Source organism: Dermacentor variabilis, unplaced genomic scaffold (assembly GCF_050947875.1).
Source record: "Dermacentor variabilis isolate Ectoservices unplaced genomic scaffold, ASM5094787v1 scaffold_12, whole genome shotgun sequence".
Lineage (NCBI taxonomy): Eukaryota > Metazoa > Arthropoda > Arachnida > Ixodida > Ixodidae > Dermacentor > Dermacentor variabilis.
This window is the reverse complement of record NW_027460280.1, coordinates 48,197,806-48,215,520: the sequence shown is the minus strand read 5'-3', so window position 1 is coordinate 48,215,520 and position 17,715 is coordinate 48,197,806. Positions and strand designations below refer to the sequence as shown.

Genomic DNA, 17,715 nt, shown 5'->3' with positions numbered 1-17,715 from the left:
AAACAGCATTGATTGAATATGAACTTCATTATTTTTCATCGCTACTATCCTCTTCGCTATCTTATCGCTGTGAGCTGCGGCGCACACAAAAAAACTATCTCCAGTTGTCCCCCCCAACCACAGACGTTTTTGTTCTCAATGCCGAAGTCCAGCCTGCTTGAACAGTTGAAAGCAGCACTAGACTGCTTTCATGCTTAGAGTTCGTAGAAGACTTCCTGTTAAGCCCTCCGGAATAACACAAGTTACAATAGCCTATAAATTTAAAGGACCATCTAGCTGGCACCAGTTTTGCTGCAGAGTTGGAGTCTTCGACAAGTGAATTGTATTGCTGAGTGCAACCATAAAAGTCCATACATAAGCTGCACGCACGGCGTACGTCCCTTATATTTGAGGACATGTAGAATATGTGCCTGACAAAACTTTTTTTCTAGGCCAACTGGACTGTTGAAAATGGCTGAATGGAAGTTCTTTGGGGTCATGAACGCACTGCTGCCACATCGCGGATGCAAACGAAGCTTGTGCGCTGCCGCTATACTGCAGCTTTGAGCCATAGTTTTGCTAGAGTGTACTAGAGCATTGAGTTTGTCCGGAACGGCTGCACTTTCACTGCATTGAAAGTGAAGCCAAACGACCGTAACGCGGCTTGGAGCGCTGCGATCGGTGGCACACACGCCGTCGTGGAGCAGAGGTAGAATGTCTGCTTCCCACGCAAAAGACCGGGGTTCGAATCTGTGCAAGAGACATGGAGCAAGGAAATAGCAAGAGGTAGTGTTTTTCTCCACTTTAAATACTTCGTCTTGATGTCTATATTTTTTGTACTGCTGTTTAATACTTGCTTACGTTGCTATGTAATACAACAAAAAGGCAAGCCGAACTTAAAGAAATTATGAAATACAAATTTCTTTAACAGAACAAGAATTTTTTGCAGCGTCACCGCACGGGGATCAACAAAACTATTCCAACCAAAGCATGGCCTCCGAGGCTTGCACACACACACACACACACACACCAAACACCGCCTACGCCGGCTCCATAGGCTCAGCTGCTTTTCGAAGCCATCGACGTAAAAGGAAAACGGACTGTTGTAGCCGACGTTCGGTGACCACGAAACGGCACAGGTTCGAATACCGTCAAACGAACGATATTGCCTGTGCTTTATGATAATATGCATAAACTAAGTAATGTAAACGAGATGTGCGCGCAGAGGTAGGTATTAACAGTAAACAGTAACTTTCTTGAACAGCGATCTTTATTGACATACTTTGACTACAACAAAATATTTACGGGATTCGTGCTTCGTGCGTACCATCAGCGATAGACTTCTCTTGGGGTGCATTCAGTGCATTAAGACCCGCGATGTGATGCCGCAGGTGCATGGATTTTACCGTGCGCCGTGTCGTGGTCACCGAACGTCGGCAACCATCAGCCGTTTTCCTTTACGTTGATGGCTTCCGAAAACAGCGGAGCCTAAAACCAGCGTGGACGGTGTTTGGTATGCGTGCAAGTTTCGGAGGCCGTGCTTTGGTTGAAACGGTTTTGTTGATCCCCGTGCGGTGGCGCTGCAAAACTCTTTTGTCATTAGAATGTAAACATATCTGCCGAGCGCTCGAATTGGGCACCACTGGCCTCCTTCAAGCACTTTGGTTCAGGGGGGAAAGTAAACGTGTCCGCAATAGAAGTTGCTAAGAGGCGATTGGAAGATTGGTGAGAAAAAAAAAGTTGGGAAATGACGAAAAGAACGGAGACAAACAAAGTTCATAATTTGTTATGGAAATTCAGCGTTCTTTTTGAACTTAAGAGGAAGCTTTAGCTCGAGTGCTCCTATCTAATGCATGTAAAAGGAGAATTCGTTTTTTCTAGGCAACCACTGCGCCAAATTTGACGAGGTTTGTTGCATTTAAAAGACAAACTTAAAATCTAGTGACTGTTGGTTTCGAATTTAATTAGGTCGTCAATTTTTTTTATTAAAAAACTGGCAAAAAATCGGAAAATTAAAAAAAAAAACTATGAAGTTTACAACTCTAACTCAACCACTAAAAAATGATAATACAGTTCTGTGAATTGCATCTAATAGTACATCTAAAGCGGACAAAATTGATATGTTACAGATGAATATTAAAAAAAATTAATCCTGGGGAAATACAACTTTTGCAAAACCGTTGTAACCAACGTAACAAATTCACGTAAGACGTAAAATGACATTGAATTTGTACGCTTTGCATGATCTAATGGATGCCGTTTACAGAACCGCGATATCAGTTCTTGATGCAGAGCTATGAATTTGTAAGCTTCGTGCTTCTATTTTTTTTTTTTCAAACGGTCAAATATTTGAAAATCGTTTTAAGAAAATTCAAGCCCTAAATCGAAATTCCGCTTCCAACAGTCACTAGGATTTAACTTTCTCTCTCAAATGCTGCAAATTTCATTGAAATCGGTCCAGGGGTTATCTCAAACTTTTTTGCGTTTTACATGTATTTGAATAGGCCGCGTCGGATGCTGCAAATTTCATTAAAATCGGTCCAGGGGTTACCTCAAACTTTTTTGTTTTACATGTATCTGAATTGGCCGCGTCGGAGTTGGGCCCGAGCTAAAGCTTCCTCTTTAATAGGACATTAGCCAGTATAATACGAAGAGTTTGGTGGCGCGATCCACCGCCCCGTTCCAAAGGGGACGCTCATAACGTGCATCCATCGTCAAAAATAAATTTGTCTCGTCATTCCTGTAAGTTCGGCTTGTTGCATCACGTAGAAACGGAGGTAAAATGTAGACGTCTGGGCATAAAATATTAAAAAGAAAAACACCACCTCTTGCTGAGATTGCAACCCCTGTCTTTTACGAGAGGGAACTCTGTCGCTTCTGTCTACGGGAGCTGCAGCGAGAGCGGTTGTGGCAGCATGGGAAGTACATAGATTTGCCTAAACTTTTTGGCTTGAAACGGCTTTGTGACTTCTGTAAACTTGATTTTTAACAATGCGCTGCGTAATAAACATCATTAAAATTGTCCGACGGCGCGATTCGTACTCGGAAACTCTGGCACAGAAGCCTGATGTTGAAACCATTAAGCTAAGGACGCATCTATCGATAAGCGAATGAAACGCCCTTATGAATTCATTGCAGCCATGCCAGTGCCTTGAGATGCTTGGCGCGTTTCGATTTAGCCACCTGGACAAGCTCAATCATTGCAGTTGATGGCAATTGTGCGTGTTCGCGGCGTCTTCTACGCTTAAGAGTAGATGTTGCGCGGAAACTTACAATATTTACATAGCGCAATATAAAAAGCCACAAGAACGTCTGAAGATCAGACAAAACAATCTACTTCCCATCATTCCCATGGTGGTACGACTGTAGCGCCAGAGTTGGTAATTGTATAAAACGCTACGGTATGTGTCGTAGAGTTTCTCACTACATTACCTAGAGGGAAATCTGGCGCTGCTGCGCTGTGGTATGCATGGGAATGCCGGTATCTTGTGGATTCGGATTGGCATCGTTCTCGTAGAGACAGGTCACCTTGAAGACGCGCTTGGCAAGTACCGTTCCGTCTGTCACAATGATTATTTTCTACTAGAACAGCACGTGAAAAGCTGTTTTTTATTACGCGAAAACATGTTTTGTTTAACTATGAGAACTTGTTATTGTGTGTACGACTACATGTTACGTAAAAAGTATCAGCGGGCCGCTAAAGTTGGAGGACAGACGACAAGGTTCGCGCTCGCTTTGAAACAGTTGTTCGTATGTTCTTGCTTTTCTTCGCTTGGTCTTGCGTCGTGGGTGAGTAAAGATGTAATATGCGTGAATGGAAACATTTTATGAAGATTTTACTTTGAGAACGCGTTATTTGCGTAGCGATATCCACGTTTTAGACGAAGCCTCTTACAACACCAGCCAACACGAGCCTCGCAGACACATATACCGTCATTCCCATGACGGCACGGTGCCCCCTTAAGAAACTCCCATAGACGGTGGCGCCAGATTACCCCCTCGGTGTTATAGTGAGAAACTCTATGGTATGTGTTACCGATCGCAGCGCCCCAAGCGGCGTTACGGCCGTTTGGCTTCATTGGAAGTTCGTTTGGGCACTCTCCGTTTCTAGGTCACTCTAGTTTTGCTTTATGCTGAACAAGTGGCGCCGCGTATGGCGCCCAGTCGTTGTCTTGCTGGTGTGGCCGGTAGTATGGCGCCTCCAAGGAAATGCGACAAATTGCTGAGAAGTGCAAGTTCCGGAAGTGTGGCGCGTCCAAGGAGATCCGCCACATTGCGGTTAAAAAGTGCAAGTTTGTACTGTTACATGTGTCGGTGCCACTACGGCTACAGAACAACCGTCGGTAAGCTCCCAAACGTGAAATTTTAAGGATTTCAGGGAAGTCTCTACGAGAAGGAGCGGCGGGATCGCTGGATTCGGGCTGTGCGACGTGCGAGGTTAACAAAGCGCGCTTCATTTTAGTTTCTTTTTTGCTATCATTTGAAATCGTCGCATCCTGCGTTGGATGCGACGACGGCCGCAGCCAGGCGCACGAGAGGTCTGTGCAGGCCGTATGCTCAAACACGGACGCTGAATTTAAAAAAAAAAAAAGAAAGAAAAAAAGAAAAGAAAACGCCCTGTGGCGTCGGGCCGGCTGCAGTGGGAGCAAACGTGACAGCCGTAGTTGCATTCTCGTTTGTCTGACTGGGCCGAACGGCGCTAGTTGCGGGGGACCTGACGCGTTGGGCGACGGCGTTCCAAGCGCGTTCCTGGGGCATTTTCTATGCCGATAAGTCACGGCTAGTGGCGCCGCGGCGGAGGACATAGTTTTCTATGCACGCGACAAGCCGTACCTATTTATTTTTTTTCCCCCTAGCTGCGTTGGATGCGACGACGGCCGCAGCCAGGCGTACGGGAGGTCTGTGCAGGCCCTATGCTCAAACACGGACGCTGGATTAAAAAAAAAAAAGAAAAAGAAAACTCCCTGTGGCGTCGGGCTGGCTGCAGTGGGAGCAAACGTGACTGCCGTAGTTGCATTCTCGTTTGTCTGACTGGGCCGAACGGCGCTAGTTGCGGGGGACGGGATGCGTTGGGCGACGGCGTTCCAAGCGCGTTCCTGGGGCATTTTCTATGCCGATAAGTCACGGCTAGTGGCGCCGCGGCGGAGGACATAGTTTTCGATGCACGCGAAAGCCGTACCTATTTGTTTTATTTTTTCCCCTAGCTAAGACTTTTGACACACATCCAGGGCCGCGGCGTGTTAACACCATCCTCGACATCCAGCCTTACATGTGCAGCTCGCACCCTCATTGTGCCTTTGGTGTGAAAAAATAAAAACGAAAGAACGATCGTTTTGCTTACCTGAAGCCGCACGTCGTAGTCGACGCTGCCAACGTCGGAGGGGTCCGCTGCGCCCAATTTCGTCTCGGACGCCGTAAACTGAATGCTGGCGTAAAGATCATTGCCGCGGAGCAAACTGCCTCTTTTGAAGTACTGTTCCACGTTTTCAATTCTTCGAAATAATACGCGCTGCTGCTTCCGCACGGCCATTGCTCTCGTAGACCTGCGTTATGGCGAATATGGCATACGTGTGTTGCGCGCGGCAGAACGTGTAGTAGCGGCTGCGATACTTTTCCAGATGGCGCTAGCTATGCACGATATTTATCAATTTCAATTAAAAACTGTTGGTCCTAAAATCCTCAAATGTGAGCTGCCCCTAGAGTTTGGTATATGGTTATTTGGGGGGGGGGGGTGGAAACGATCGACCTAAAGTTCAATAAATATGGTATGTCTTGCATCAGTGTAAGAGGTTGTAACATGCTGCCATCTTATGTAGAGCCAACAATAAGTATTAAAGGAAGCAGGGCCGTGGGGATCGACACTAAATTTTGTTTAGTAAATTGCACGGTATAAGAATGTATAATATTCTTACACCGTGGTAAATTGTAATGAAAGTTGGCTGATATGGTTATCGATTTTCCGGACGCCTTGGCGGTACCACCATGGTGCCTCCAAGAGTCGATGTATAAGTACGTGGGAAATTCCGCACGCAAAACCCCGCCACTTTTCCGAACTTTTTGCCATGACCGGAGCATAGACCGGAGGTCGGAAACTGCATTGATCGAAGCCACCACCGCCGGCATTTTGATTATCCGCCGCCTCGGAGCAGGCGCTCTCACACGCAGATCCGCTGACAGCCGTAGCCACCACCGCGGCAACGCTTGGCCTAGCTAATTCGACGTTCGCCACCAAGCTTCGTGCTCTTCGGTGCCGTGTTTTTGATTAAAACAATTCGCCACTGTTAGCAATAGCGTCGACTCCGCCTTTGTAATCCTCGCCAACGGCTTCGAAGCTCGGAAAGCACAACATACTAAAAAAGTTTACACCCTTTGGGTTGTATTTTGTCCCCAAACAATAATCGTCCCTTGCCCGCATTTCCTGTCTTTAACGCTGCCCGGAGCCCGGTACTTTCTAGTCTCAAACGTCTTGTGCGTTATCAACTTGACACAGCTAATTTCTCGACAGGAAATTAGCGAGCGCCGATTTTTCAAGAGAGGAAACGTTTGTAAGCAAGGCAGATGACGATTATTGTAAACGCGTTGCATAATGCCGGTTCCCGAAAGTCGGCTCCGCCTCAATAGAGCAGTGTTACGCGGTGAAGTGTGCGCCGAAGTGCTGTGGTGAAGCATACCAAGAGAGGAAAGAGGCAATTGTCATGGGACATATTTTTCCTTTATACACGCGTGCACCCGCCGTCTCCTGCCGGTACGAGCACCAATGTGCCTAATAAGTGTTCTGGTAAGCCTTCAGAGCTATTCTGGACATGCCTGTGGCAATTTGAGCCTTTGGGGGCAGTAAAAGGCATGCATTTGTTTTTTCGGACTGCCCAATTTTTTTGGTGTTTTTGTGGCCCCTAGGGAGTCTGAAAAATCGGGACGTTGACTGCAGCCATTTTTCTTCCAGTAATCTTCTAAAGAATGTGCAGAGCTTGTAAAATACACTAGTAATGCAGTTGAAATTTATTCTCAGATGTAATTTCACATGCCATGACAGGCACGTACCCGAGGGGGTGGGGGGGTGCATTCTCCTTTACATGTGTTTAGATAGGAGCACCCGAGCTAAAGCTTCCTCTTAAACCCATAAGCAATATGGCTGTCACCCATTACCTCGTCTGGTTTTTCCTCTTAATTGTACGGCACTTTTCGTGAAAAACTGGCAACTGGAAACAAGAGTCGCAAGGAGTTGAGAAATTAAGCCATCCAAGGCAGAGAGTCAAGGCAACAGCCAAACAGGAAGAAAAAGGGAATATTAACAAATTTAACTGTTGTTTATGAAAATCATTTTGCATGAACATCATTTTATTTAAAAAGGAAGTCGAGAAAACGCCGCCGGAGGTGGAGAATAATTCCGTGTGTTTTGAATGACGCTTCTACAGTTATCAGTCGAGCCGCCTGACGTAGCCACTTCTCTGCTGTGCTTATGTATAGCTGTTTTTCTAACCTTCCGTGGTGGGTGCAGTACGTCTATAACCGCAGCATCCTGCCTTCTTTATGGTAATTTCCCAATTAACAATACGAGTCAGTTGTGGCACTTAGTAGAGCAGTAAACGAGGGATCCAGAAGAACTGTGATTGTTCCGCAAATGTGTATTCCTCATAACCGCCAGCCACTGTTCCTCCGTGAGGCTGCAAATAATTCGTACTTAAAACTTTTCTTGTTACACAAATCGGGCGGTAACCACAAAAATAAAATTATTAGCGCGTAAATTTATACGTTTTGTCTTTCCTATTATAGTGGAATGGTGAATGCCTAATTCTTTATTGAAATGAAATAAAATGGTTGCTTCGCTGCAACTATGCAGTATATTGTGAAGTTGCACTTCAGTTGGCAGAGAAGTTTCATGAGCGAGACGGGCTCAGCAGTGAAATTAACTGTACCACCCGGGGTTCTTTAACGTGCACCTAAATCTAAGTACATGGGTGTTTTCGCATTTAGCCCCAATTGAAAATACGGCCGCCGTGGCCGGGATTCGATCCCGTGACCTCGTGCTTGGCAGCCCAACATCATAGCCACTAAGCAACCATGGCAAGTAGACTTTTGAAGAGTGAAATGCATAGGCTCCATACACTTTATCCATGTCTGTTGCACACCTCATTCTTTCCGTCCATGAAAAGACTTAAGAACAGCAGACGCTCCGGAGGTATAAAGTAAGACGCCATATTGAAAAGACCGCATGATGACAATTTTGTTGATTGGCTGGCGGAGTAACACAACTCCGCCTGGGCCCTGTGCCTTGGTTGTCAACTGCTGTCTTTTTTTAAAAGTTGTATGCTACCACAGAAATCCTTATTTTATACTCTCACTTTTTAATTTGCCTTGGCAGTGTTCTTCCTGCGCGAGTCCAATTGATGTGGTTCCTTGTTTGCCTAGTAAAGGAGAGGTGTATCTCACTGGCGTACCTGTGAGATACACCTTATTTCATTTCTCTTTGCCGCTTTACGCATCTTTATGGCAAATGGTGGGCGTTATGAACATTTGTACTAGTAAAGGTACCCCCCCCCCCCCCCCCCCCCCCGAAAAGGAATCCTGGGTACATGCCTTTGCCATGACATCCTTCCTTCATGTGCAAGGCAAAAATAAGCCTGTGACTGTGTACAGCATTCTTCAAGGAGCATAACGAAACAAACATAGAAAATAACTGAAGTTATTGCCAAGATAATGTGTCAGCCCAACGAGCTCCATGGTGCCGAGACTGGCCCCTAACTTTCTGATGTCTGCGCTTTTCTACACTTTTCCTATGCAGCCATCATAAAAGGCGGAAATGCATAACTGCAAGGTTTTGAATGAGTGTCACCACCAATACTTTCACGTGGGTTCTTCTGACTTGGCACAGCATGTGTCTGTATATACCACTGGCATCTTGCACTGTGCCAAGTTATCTTTGTACTATGCAAGCAACCTTCTTTGGCTGTGTTCCAATATTTGACATATGCTGCAAAGTAGGCGAACAGACAGCAGCCATATTAAGTTTCATTCACTTCTGGCAAAGCCGTTAGTGAAGGCAGCTTCACAAAGGCAGTGTAGAAGTAAAAAATCATGCAGGCTACTCTGCTGTCCGAACAAAGGTGGTGGTTGAGCAGCAAGCTTGTAAATACGACACAAGAAAACGTGGTCATGCTTTCCTATGCCCTTAATGTGAACTACATTGTTTTTCAAAGGATTACATAGATAAGATAGAGGTATGCGCTCATCTTTCTTTTTCGTTTTGTTGCCATGTGGTAGCGTCACGTCACAGAGGCATCCCACATAATTCCAGATGTGTTCCATTACTTTGGCTCGAGGCACTCTCCGACACTGGCCAGAATTGGCACACACCCTTGCCTGCTGCCTAGTCATGCAAAATGTGGAAGGGATTTACACACCTTCCTGGCTACACATGTAGCCAGTGTAAGGCCAATTTGTTTTTATTAATGCAGAAAAAATGAAGCTCTGCCTACCTACACGAAGCTATTTTTTTTTATAGCAAAAGTGTAGAATGACCAAATCGCACTTTCTGCAACGCAGTTTTGATGAGTGTAGGTAGTTGACAAACAGGCAGAAACCCGCCGTGGTTGCTCAGTGGCTATGGTGTTAGGCTGCTGAGCACGAGGTCGCGGGATCGAATCTCGGCCACGGCGGCCGCATTTCGATAGGGGCGAAATGCGAAAACACCCGTGTACTTATATTTAGGTGCACGTTAAAAAACCCCAGGTGGTCGAAATTTCCGGAGTCCCCCACCACGGCGTGCCTCATAATCAGAAAGTGGTTTTGGCACGTAAAACCCCATAAATTTTTTTTAAACAGGCACTTTCAAAATGCACAGTGCCATTTTGACTGCGACTGTTGGTGGTACGAATTACAGACACATGGAGACAACGGTGAAGGCTTGCTGTATGGATGGTAGTTGGGTGCTGGTGCAACTGTGTGTAATGGAGGAGACTTTCTTACAACACAAAATTATCATCACATATAATGCATACATGGGCAGGCTGTTTCATACTTGACTGTTTAGGCAAGGGCACATGTCCAGCAGAAGACGTGCAAGCTGCTTTAATTAGCTACAATTTAGTCTGCAAGGTGCAGCACAATGTCATAGGCTCTGTCCTCCGCTACACTCGTCTGCATGAACATGCATAAAGTGTAGGTAAGAAAAAAAAATGGCCCTAGTATCACTGAAAGTGATCACTCAAGTGTATTACCCCTGAATAAAACTGCAAAGTACAACCCTGCAGTTAAAAGGGGACCCGTGTCTTGAGAGACTACAATATCACTAAAAAATTGCCCTACGAAATGCTCATTTTTGTCCTTGAAAGTGCTGAAAATGAACCATTTTGCCATTCATCATTCCAAAATAGGTTACCAGAGCTATGCCGTATTGGTCTCGTTTGAAAGAGCATCTTTACTGGCTTGCTTTCCTGCCAGAAGCGCCTGCTTTCCTGCCAAATTATTGGCACCCATGAGAAGAAAATGCTTTTCTCACATGGACCCGCCACTGTGGCTTAGTAGCTATGGTGTTGCGCTGCTAAGCACGAGGTTGTGGGATCAAATCCCGGCCGCCATGGCCACATTTTGATGGGGTAAAAATACGAAAATTCTCATGACCCGTGCATTGGGAGCACGTTAAAGATCCCCTGGTGGTCAAAATTAATCCGGAGTCTCCCACTCAAGCGTCCCTCATAATCAAATTGCGGTTATGGCACTTCTTTTCTTGCATGGTGATTGGTTTGTCCCACATTCCACTTTTTGACCATAAGCAATATTCCTGCAGTGTCACCCTCCTAATCATCTGATTTTAATAACTTCTTTTTTTAAAAAATCCAGCTTCTAAGGCTTCTAAGGAGTGTAGAAAGTCTATAATACCGTGCCACTGCACCTTGAGACATTTCGCAAGTTTGAGGAATTGTAAAAGAAAAAATTCATATACACCAAGTTGCGACTTCGAACTTTCGTAAGGTTGGATAGAGTAGACGTACCATTCGGGAGTATATTCGCATAACTTTCAGCTTGCTTACTGTAAACCACTTATTTAGTCATCCCAAAAATTTGGTACAGAAATAATTTCATGAAACATTTTCTTCATTATGTAGAGAAAAGCTAGTTGCATATTTACTAGTAGCACAATAAGTTAACTATTACCTGCAAATTTAATTCCTTTAGTAGCAGTAGCAATAAACATTTCTGCTTGAAGCCCAGGTCCCCCCTTAATGACCATTATGGGAAGGTTACAGGGCACGTTTGTCGCCAAAGTCTGCACATTTCTTATTGTGGTGAGCCGTTTCGTAGTGCTGGCTCTTTAAAGCTTTGCCTACACAGATTCCTACAGTGTGTGTGGGATCTGCATGATTTGGTTCTTGGCTTTTGGAGTGCTTTCTTCAGCTAAATTGTTCTCGCACCGTATGGATTGGGTGTTGCAGATGCGGAAACAATTGGTTTTCCAAATAGATTTTTGCTATCTGATCCCTTGTTGCCCCCCTTAAAACATTACATGCAATAATATGCAGAAGAAATCTTACTATTTGGTGCTTGCTTTGATCCTTGTTTTTGTTCTTTTCCTTTTTCTTAGCACGATCAGCAGAAAAGCCAACAATAGCTCAGCTTAAGAAGTCGGGCAAGCCATTTCTTCAGGATGCATCTTGTTACGATGTTGCTCCGAAACTCCCGAAGTGTAGAGAATGCAGGATGACACCAAACCAGAGGAACAAGAAAATGCCAAACATCTTCTGCCGTTTCTATGCATTCAGAAAGTAAGTTGTAAATTTTCTGGCTGCACGTTGACAAGCTTTAAGGCGAAAGCCTAAAACTGCTCATAGGACGAAAAATTGGCCGTCCGACGATATGGCACCAAAATTCAGTGGCACCAAAATTGGGAGTTGGACCTTGGACCTTTGGTGGGAAAGCCCACTAGGAAATATGGGTAAACAGGCCATATCTGCAAGTTGCATTCAAATTGACATTGTGAAGGTCGAGAATCGAACCCTCGACTGTTGGTGTTAAGGCGAAGTTAAGGCACTCGAACCCACGACCATGTTGGGTCGTGAGTGATAATTTGAGCAGGTTGGATTCCAATTGACATCATGAAGGTCAAAGGTTGAACCCACTACCGCTGGTGTTAATTAAGGCGAAGTTAATCAAGACAGAGTTCTTTTATCTGAGTTGATTAATGCACTCACACCCATAAGATTTGGTGAGAGATGAACCTGCGACCTTTGGTGTTAATTAGGGCGAAGTTAATTAAGGCACTTGAACCCACGGTTTTCAGTGGGTGAAAACAAATAATAGGAAGGTACAACACATTAGTCTAAAAATGTCAAGTAATGTAGTGAATGTCTCGTGAGCGTGCAGGCTTTTGCCTCCATCCTCTCTAGAGTATGCTAAACTGGCTGCTACTTTTTCAGGCTACGCTTTGGCAAGAACGGCACTGTTCTTAATGGTGGTTTCTCAGAACCGAGTGATGCTTCAGAAGAAGATTTGAAGTTGTGGCTGCCTCCATTGGATCATACACCCAAAGACTTAGATGTGACCACTGCTAAAATCATACTGTCCCACGTGGGCGACCAGTTTTGTGATCTCGTGGAGCAAGAGCGGGAAGCCCAGTCTCTACACATGGGTGAAGATAAGACCATTTCGTGGAAGCGCGTTGTGCAAGGTGTGCGTGAAATGTGTGATGTCTGTGAGACTACTCTCTTCAACATTCACTGGGTGTGTCACAAGTGTGGCTTTGTGGTGTGTATAGACTGTTACAAGGCAAAGAAGAATGGTACTGTGAAAGGTAAGTGCTTTTTGATAAGGTTCTGTAGTGTGATATTCATACTGTTGTGCCTTTTCAGCTGAGGACACGCCCCCGAAGGACAGGGATGAGTTCCAGTGGCTCCTATGTGCCAACCGACAGCCACATGAACAGGACAAATTGATGATGACGCAGATAATAGCTAGCACAGCTCTTTGGGACGTCAGCCAGGACCTGCACCGGATACGCCATGAGTGGAACATTCCGAGCTACTGCGGCTGTGGCTTGTGCAACAGTGATGGTGACTGCAAGAAAAACTCCTCTAATGGGCTGTGCAAGGTAAGCGATGGTTCTCTCTGGGGAATAATTGTTGTTCTCCTTGATGATTATACAGAATAGTCGTGAGTTGAGGCCTCCTCCTGCCAGTTCATTCAGCTGTGGTGGCTCAGTGGCTATGGCAGTCGGCAGTTGAGCAGAAGGTCAAAGGTTCAGTTTCCGGCCATGGCAGTCTCATCTCGAATGGCAAAGTTCGAAGCACTCATGCAGTGCTTCGATTTAGGTGCATGTTATAAGCCACTGGGTAGTTAAGGGATGTTAAATCCCACAATTATTTTTTATATCTGGCACTTTTTGTTGTAATTCTGCCCTTTCCCCAATCGTTTGCACTATTGGTGCAAAATCATTAAATATAGTTTGCTGAATCAGTAGCTTTGCGGTCTCACAGATGATATGTCTTTTGCAGCAACTCATGAGTGCAGTCAACAAGTGCTTCTCCTCGGACAAGGAGAGCACTGCAGTCAATGGTGAGACTGGGCGTGCTGGAAAGCGCAAAAAACAACCTGTGAATGGCGTCGCCAACACGTCCTCTGATGAAGTAGGTGGCAGCTATAGCTCGGACAGCGGAGGCTCTCCCCTGTCGGTCTTGGCAGATGTAGCGCTGCACTCTTCCAGCAAAATGGATGACAAAGGCGACCAACAGCAGCAGAGCGAAGGTGGCGATGATGAGAAGGGTGATGACTTTTCGACACTTCGTGAACTGCTCATCCGCCCTACTGGTGGCAGTGCAAAGAAGAGTCAGGTGGATGAAGCAGTGGCAACAACAGTAGAGCAAACGGTGGGCAAGAAGGACGAACAGCAGCTGGTTCATTTCTGCCGACGCTTCCCCTGCCCTCAAAAGGGCCGTGAAGTCCTGCCTGTGCGTGTCTGCAGCCTTGCCGAGACCTCCTTGCTTTACCCCAAGGTGCCCCATTCGTGGCTTTGCGATGGCAAACTGCTCGTTCTTCATGAACCACGGAACAAGCACAACTTGACAGTTTTTCAGGAGCAGTGGAAGCGAGGCCAGGTCAGTGTCTGCACTGCATTTTGTACATTAAAAACAAAGCATGCTTCCTGAAAGTACTAGCAATTTTCACCTTGGTATATTATACTCTAACATTTTTCATATCATCCTGTACAAGAAACTGCAGCATGTTTCCTTCCGTTCTGAATGAAATGCTATTGTTGCACATGGTACAGTCAGTACGTGCTACCAAATCTGCATCCACTATAGACTAGAACAGTGGTCAGCCATGCCTCTGATAATGATCACAGGTGTCGTAGCTTGCTTCATTGCCTTTCTCAGCAGAGATGTTGGAGTTGGTGCCATATGAAGCTGTTTGATGATTCTGAGCGATTATTTCATAACAGCAAGCTTACCGAGGCCTTATCACTGTAAACACTAAAGCGAATGTATAGGCATGGTAAACTTGGGCAAAGAGCATGCATATGCAGCCTTGACAATTTAGTAGCTTGTCTTGGCTTATCCTGTGGCTTAGGCAGGTTTGGTGGCGTGCTTCGGTACTTTCAGTTTCAAAGTAGAGCTGCATCATATCAAAGGAAAAGGATCACACTTTCTGCTCTTCTCGGTGGCCACACGTGCACAATTTTGAAATTAATGGAGGGCTGCAAGGCAATAAAAATATTACACTGTTATACATTATGTCCTTGGGGCCAATGATGGTGTGCTGTAAGTTGTTCGAATGTTTGAACAAGTCCAAATCATTGGTGAGGGTCTAATATATTGGGTGCCTGTACATGTTCATTAGCGGCACAGAGCTATAGTGATCGGGCAAGCTGCCCAGTCAGTAATTGTACGTGGCTAGAAGGAATATTTGGACTGCTTTGTGCAAAATATTAGGTTAATGTGCATGGTGGATTTGAAGGGTTGATAGTGGTACAACATACGGTAGCATCAAATGCAAGCTTCCACTGCACTAATAAATATTGTAAATTTGCATCTAATTTGTAAAGTTGCGATTCTGTCATTTCATAAACTGAAACACATTGCGGTCATACTTAGAAAGAAAAAAAACACTGCCCCATTCACAATTTTATCGCGCACTTTTCTTATTTCAGCCTGATGAAAGATGCAGTATGTAGTATTTGTCATCTCACGGGTGCTTCTGGCATAACAGCTTAGAGAAAGCAGAAGCTCGTGGCTTTCTTTGTGCCCTTTCTCACCTTGAAAAATAACGCGCACACTATCCAAGAAGGTTATATACTTAAACTATATATTTAACTATATATAGTTATAATGTATATATATATATATATTTAAAGTTTTATATGACCTCCTTGATGCTATCAATCGAGAGTGCATGCCATCCTTCCATCTTGGCAAATCTGATCACCTCCAAGCGTAGTATGAGGCAGGGCATTATTAGAGAATTTTGAGCCACTCTAAGCCTCATTCTCTCTATCTCTTTCTGGTTTCTCGGTGAACTAGTTTTTCTGACTATTGTTCGGGCCCCGCGAGGCCCGAAAAATCGTTCCGCTACTGTATAGGTATTCTTATTCTTCAGCAGGTACTTCCTCAGAAACAATGCGTGCGTCCTGTTGCAGTTTCAAAGTTTTAATGCAATAAGCACCTTTCATACTGTACCCCCGAGTTTCTTGTAAGCTGATTGCACTGTGAACTTATAAGATGTAGGCTTTACTGTGCCTTTACGATCTAAACCACATTTCTTAAGCTTGCAAATTTTGCTGAAAGATAGGTTTTGTAACATGACCTGAAGCTTGGCAACACTGATTGTCTGTGTAGTCCAGGATAAAAATTACTGCAATTGCCTGTGGTGTCAGAATGCTTTCAGTTAGTGTCTGTGATTCGTTTAATACCTGTAAACATAGTTTCCTTCTGCTTCTTTTCCAGCCTGTGCTCGTTACCGATGTCTGCAAAAGCTTGAATATGTCACTGTGGCACCCTGATGGTTTCTGCCGAGATTTTGGTGAAATCCGGAATGACTTGGTTAATTGCCGAAATGGCAACATCCTTCCAAACCAGCCCATGCGTAAATTTTGGGAAGGCTTTGAGAACTTCAGCAAGCGCATGAAAGATGAAGATGGAGAATATATGCTGCTAAAGCTGAAGGACTGGCCACCTGGTGATGACTTCAGTGACATGCTGCCCAGCAGGTTCAACGATCTCATGAAAGTGCTGCCACTGCCAGAGTACACTCACCGGGATGGAGTTTTCAACTTGGCTGGGCGACTGCCGGAGTGTTTTGTCAGGCCAGACCTTGGGCCAAAGATGTACAATGCCTATGGTGCGTTCATTCTTTCTCTTCCTAAATGTCTTTGTTTTGTTGTGCAAGGACAGATTTCTAAAAAGCTTTTCGTGTGAGCACAAGGCAAAAGAAAAGGAAACATTGAAACAGTTGTTATAAAGTATGTCCCCCAGATATGTAAGATTAGATGCTCACTTTATTCGTCTAAACAGTTCATGTTTTACAGTAAAGACAAAAGGTAGGAGTTCATAATTAATTTCATTCACCTGTGAAACCACGGTATTTTCTCATGTGGACAAATGACAGCTTACTGTACTGATTTAAAGTGCTGGATATATTTGTAATAGCATTGTGAGGTGTTCATATTTGTGCAGCATTCGCTGATGATCATAACTCTGCAAGATGTGACGTGTCAAGCCCTCTATAGAACATCAGACACAGTTCATTGCAAACAAAATGGCATTGCACCTTCATACAAAAAGTTCATTTAGGTGAACTGCACCAGAAATGGAACATACTGAGGAATCGAGAGGAGGTACTCGGAGGGGTGGAATAGAGACGGGAGGCGCAGTGGCTCATGATTTACCCTTCCATTTCTCTCTTTTCCAACTTTTCATTTTGGCACAGGCACTCAGTAGCCAGATTTAATTACTATAACCAATAATGTGGCATGGGAACGTTATAGAGTAATTTATTTTACTATTGAACACTCACAAAAGTTCACGGTACCACAGCTGTTCATCGTTACATCCCATATTGGGGGTGAGGACTTAGAGTTGCCATCTATCGGAAACGCCTCTCTTGCGTAGTACAGTAGAACCCTGCTGATACATTGTTCAAGGGACCGTAAAAAAAAAAAGCCAGGAAAATAAAAAAATTAAAAATGTCTCCATTGGTGAACTGTACATAACTTTATTGCTTGCTTAGCACGCAAAAAAATTTTGGAGCATTGTCTGCCGCATCTTGTCCCGATTGACGAGCATGAGACGTTTTTCTAGCATTTGCAAAGCCATGTGGATTTCTAGATGGTCACATAACGCATCTACCTTCTGATAAGTCCAATGGCCCTACTGCCGACGTAAATAAAGGTTGGCTCCACTCGCTGCTCCTCTTCCTCCTCCTCCTCGCCAACTTTGTCGTCAATTGTGGAAGACTCTGCTCACTCGGCCACGATCTGCTTGAGAACCTCGGAGGTGACAACGACGTTGCCTACAGAAGCGTACGCAATCGCTGTAAGTGATCCCGTTGGCCCCAACAGCTTCCATGTCCGTGTCGAGCTGGTAGCAGTCGTCAAAAACATCGTCCCCTACTGTTTCATCACTGCAAGCGCTGCTGCTGAAACATTTAGCAAAGCAGTTTGCCACTGTAGCTGCCGTGACGGTGCTCCAGGCCGCGGCCAAGTACTGCATGGCATCTAAGATTGTGATGCCTGTCGGTTGCTTCCCACGC

General features: G+C 45.0%; 2 protein-coding genes across 8 annotated transcripts in view; one reads left to right on the top strand and one right to left on the bottom strand.

Annotated features, from left to right (window-relative positions):
- The window catches only part of LOC142565893 (uncharacterized), a 171,399-nt gene extending 165,850 nt beyond the window's left edge, over positions 1-5,549 (bottom strand). The window contains exon 1 of the mRNA XM_075676474.1: positions 5,321-5,549. Within this exon, the coding sequence (XP_075532589.1) occupies positions 5,321-5,509 (189 nt within the window). The 5' untranslated portion in view covers positions 5,510-5,549. The remainder of the gene's footprint in view (positions 1-5,320) is intronic.
- Kdm3 (Lysine demethylase 3) overlaps positions 1-17,715 on the top strand; it is a 284,403-nt gene that overhangs the window by 245,010 nt on the left and 21,678 nt on the right. For all 7 annotated transcript variants that reach the window (XM_075676459.1, XM_075676457.1, XM_075676461.1 and 4 more), the window contains 5 exons: positions 11,561-11,741; positions 12,393-12,766; positions 12,825-13,063; positions 13,467-14,066; positions 15,912-16,305. In XM_075676459.1, coding sequence (XP_075532574.1) covers positions 11,561-11,741; positions 12,393-12,766; positions 12,825-13,063; positions 13,467-14,066; positions 15,912-16,305 — 1,788 coding nt within the window. The remainder of the gene's footprint in view (positions 1-11,560; positions 11,742-12,392; positions 12,767-12,824; positions 13,064-13,466; positions 14,067-15,911; positions 16,306-17,715) is intronic.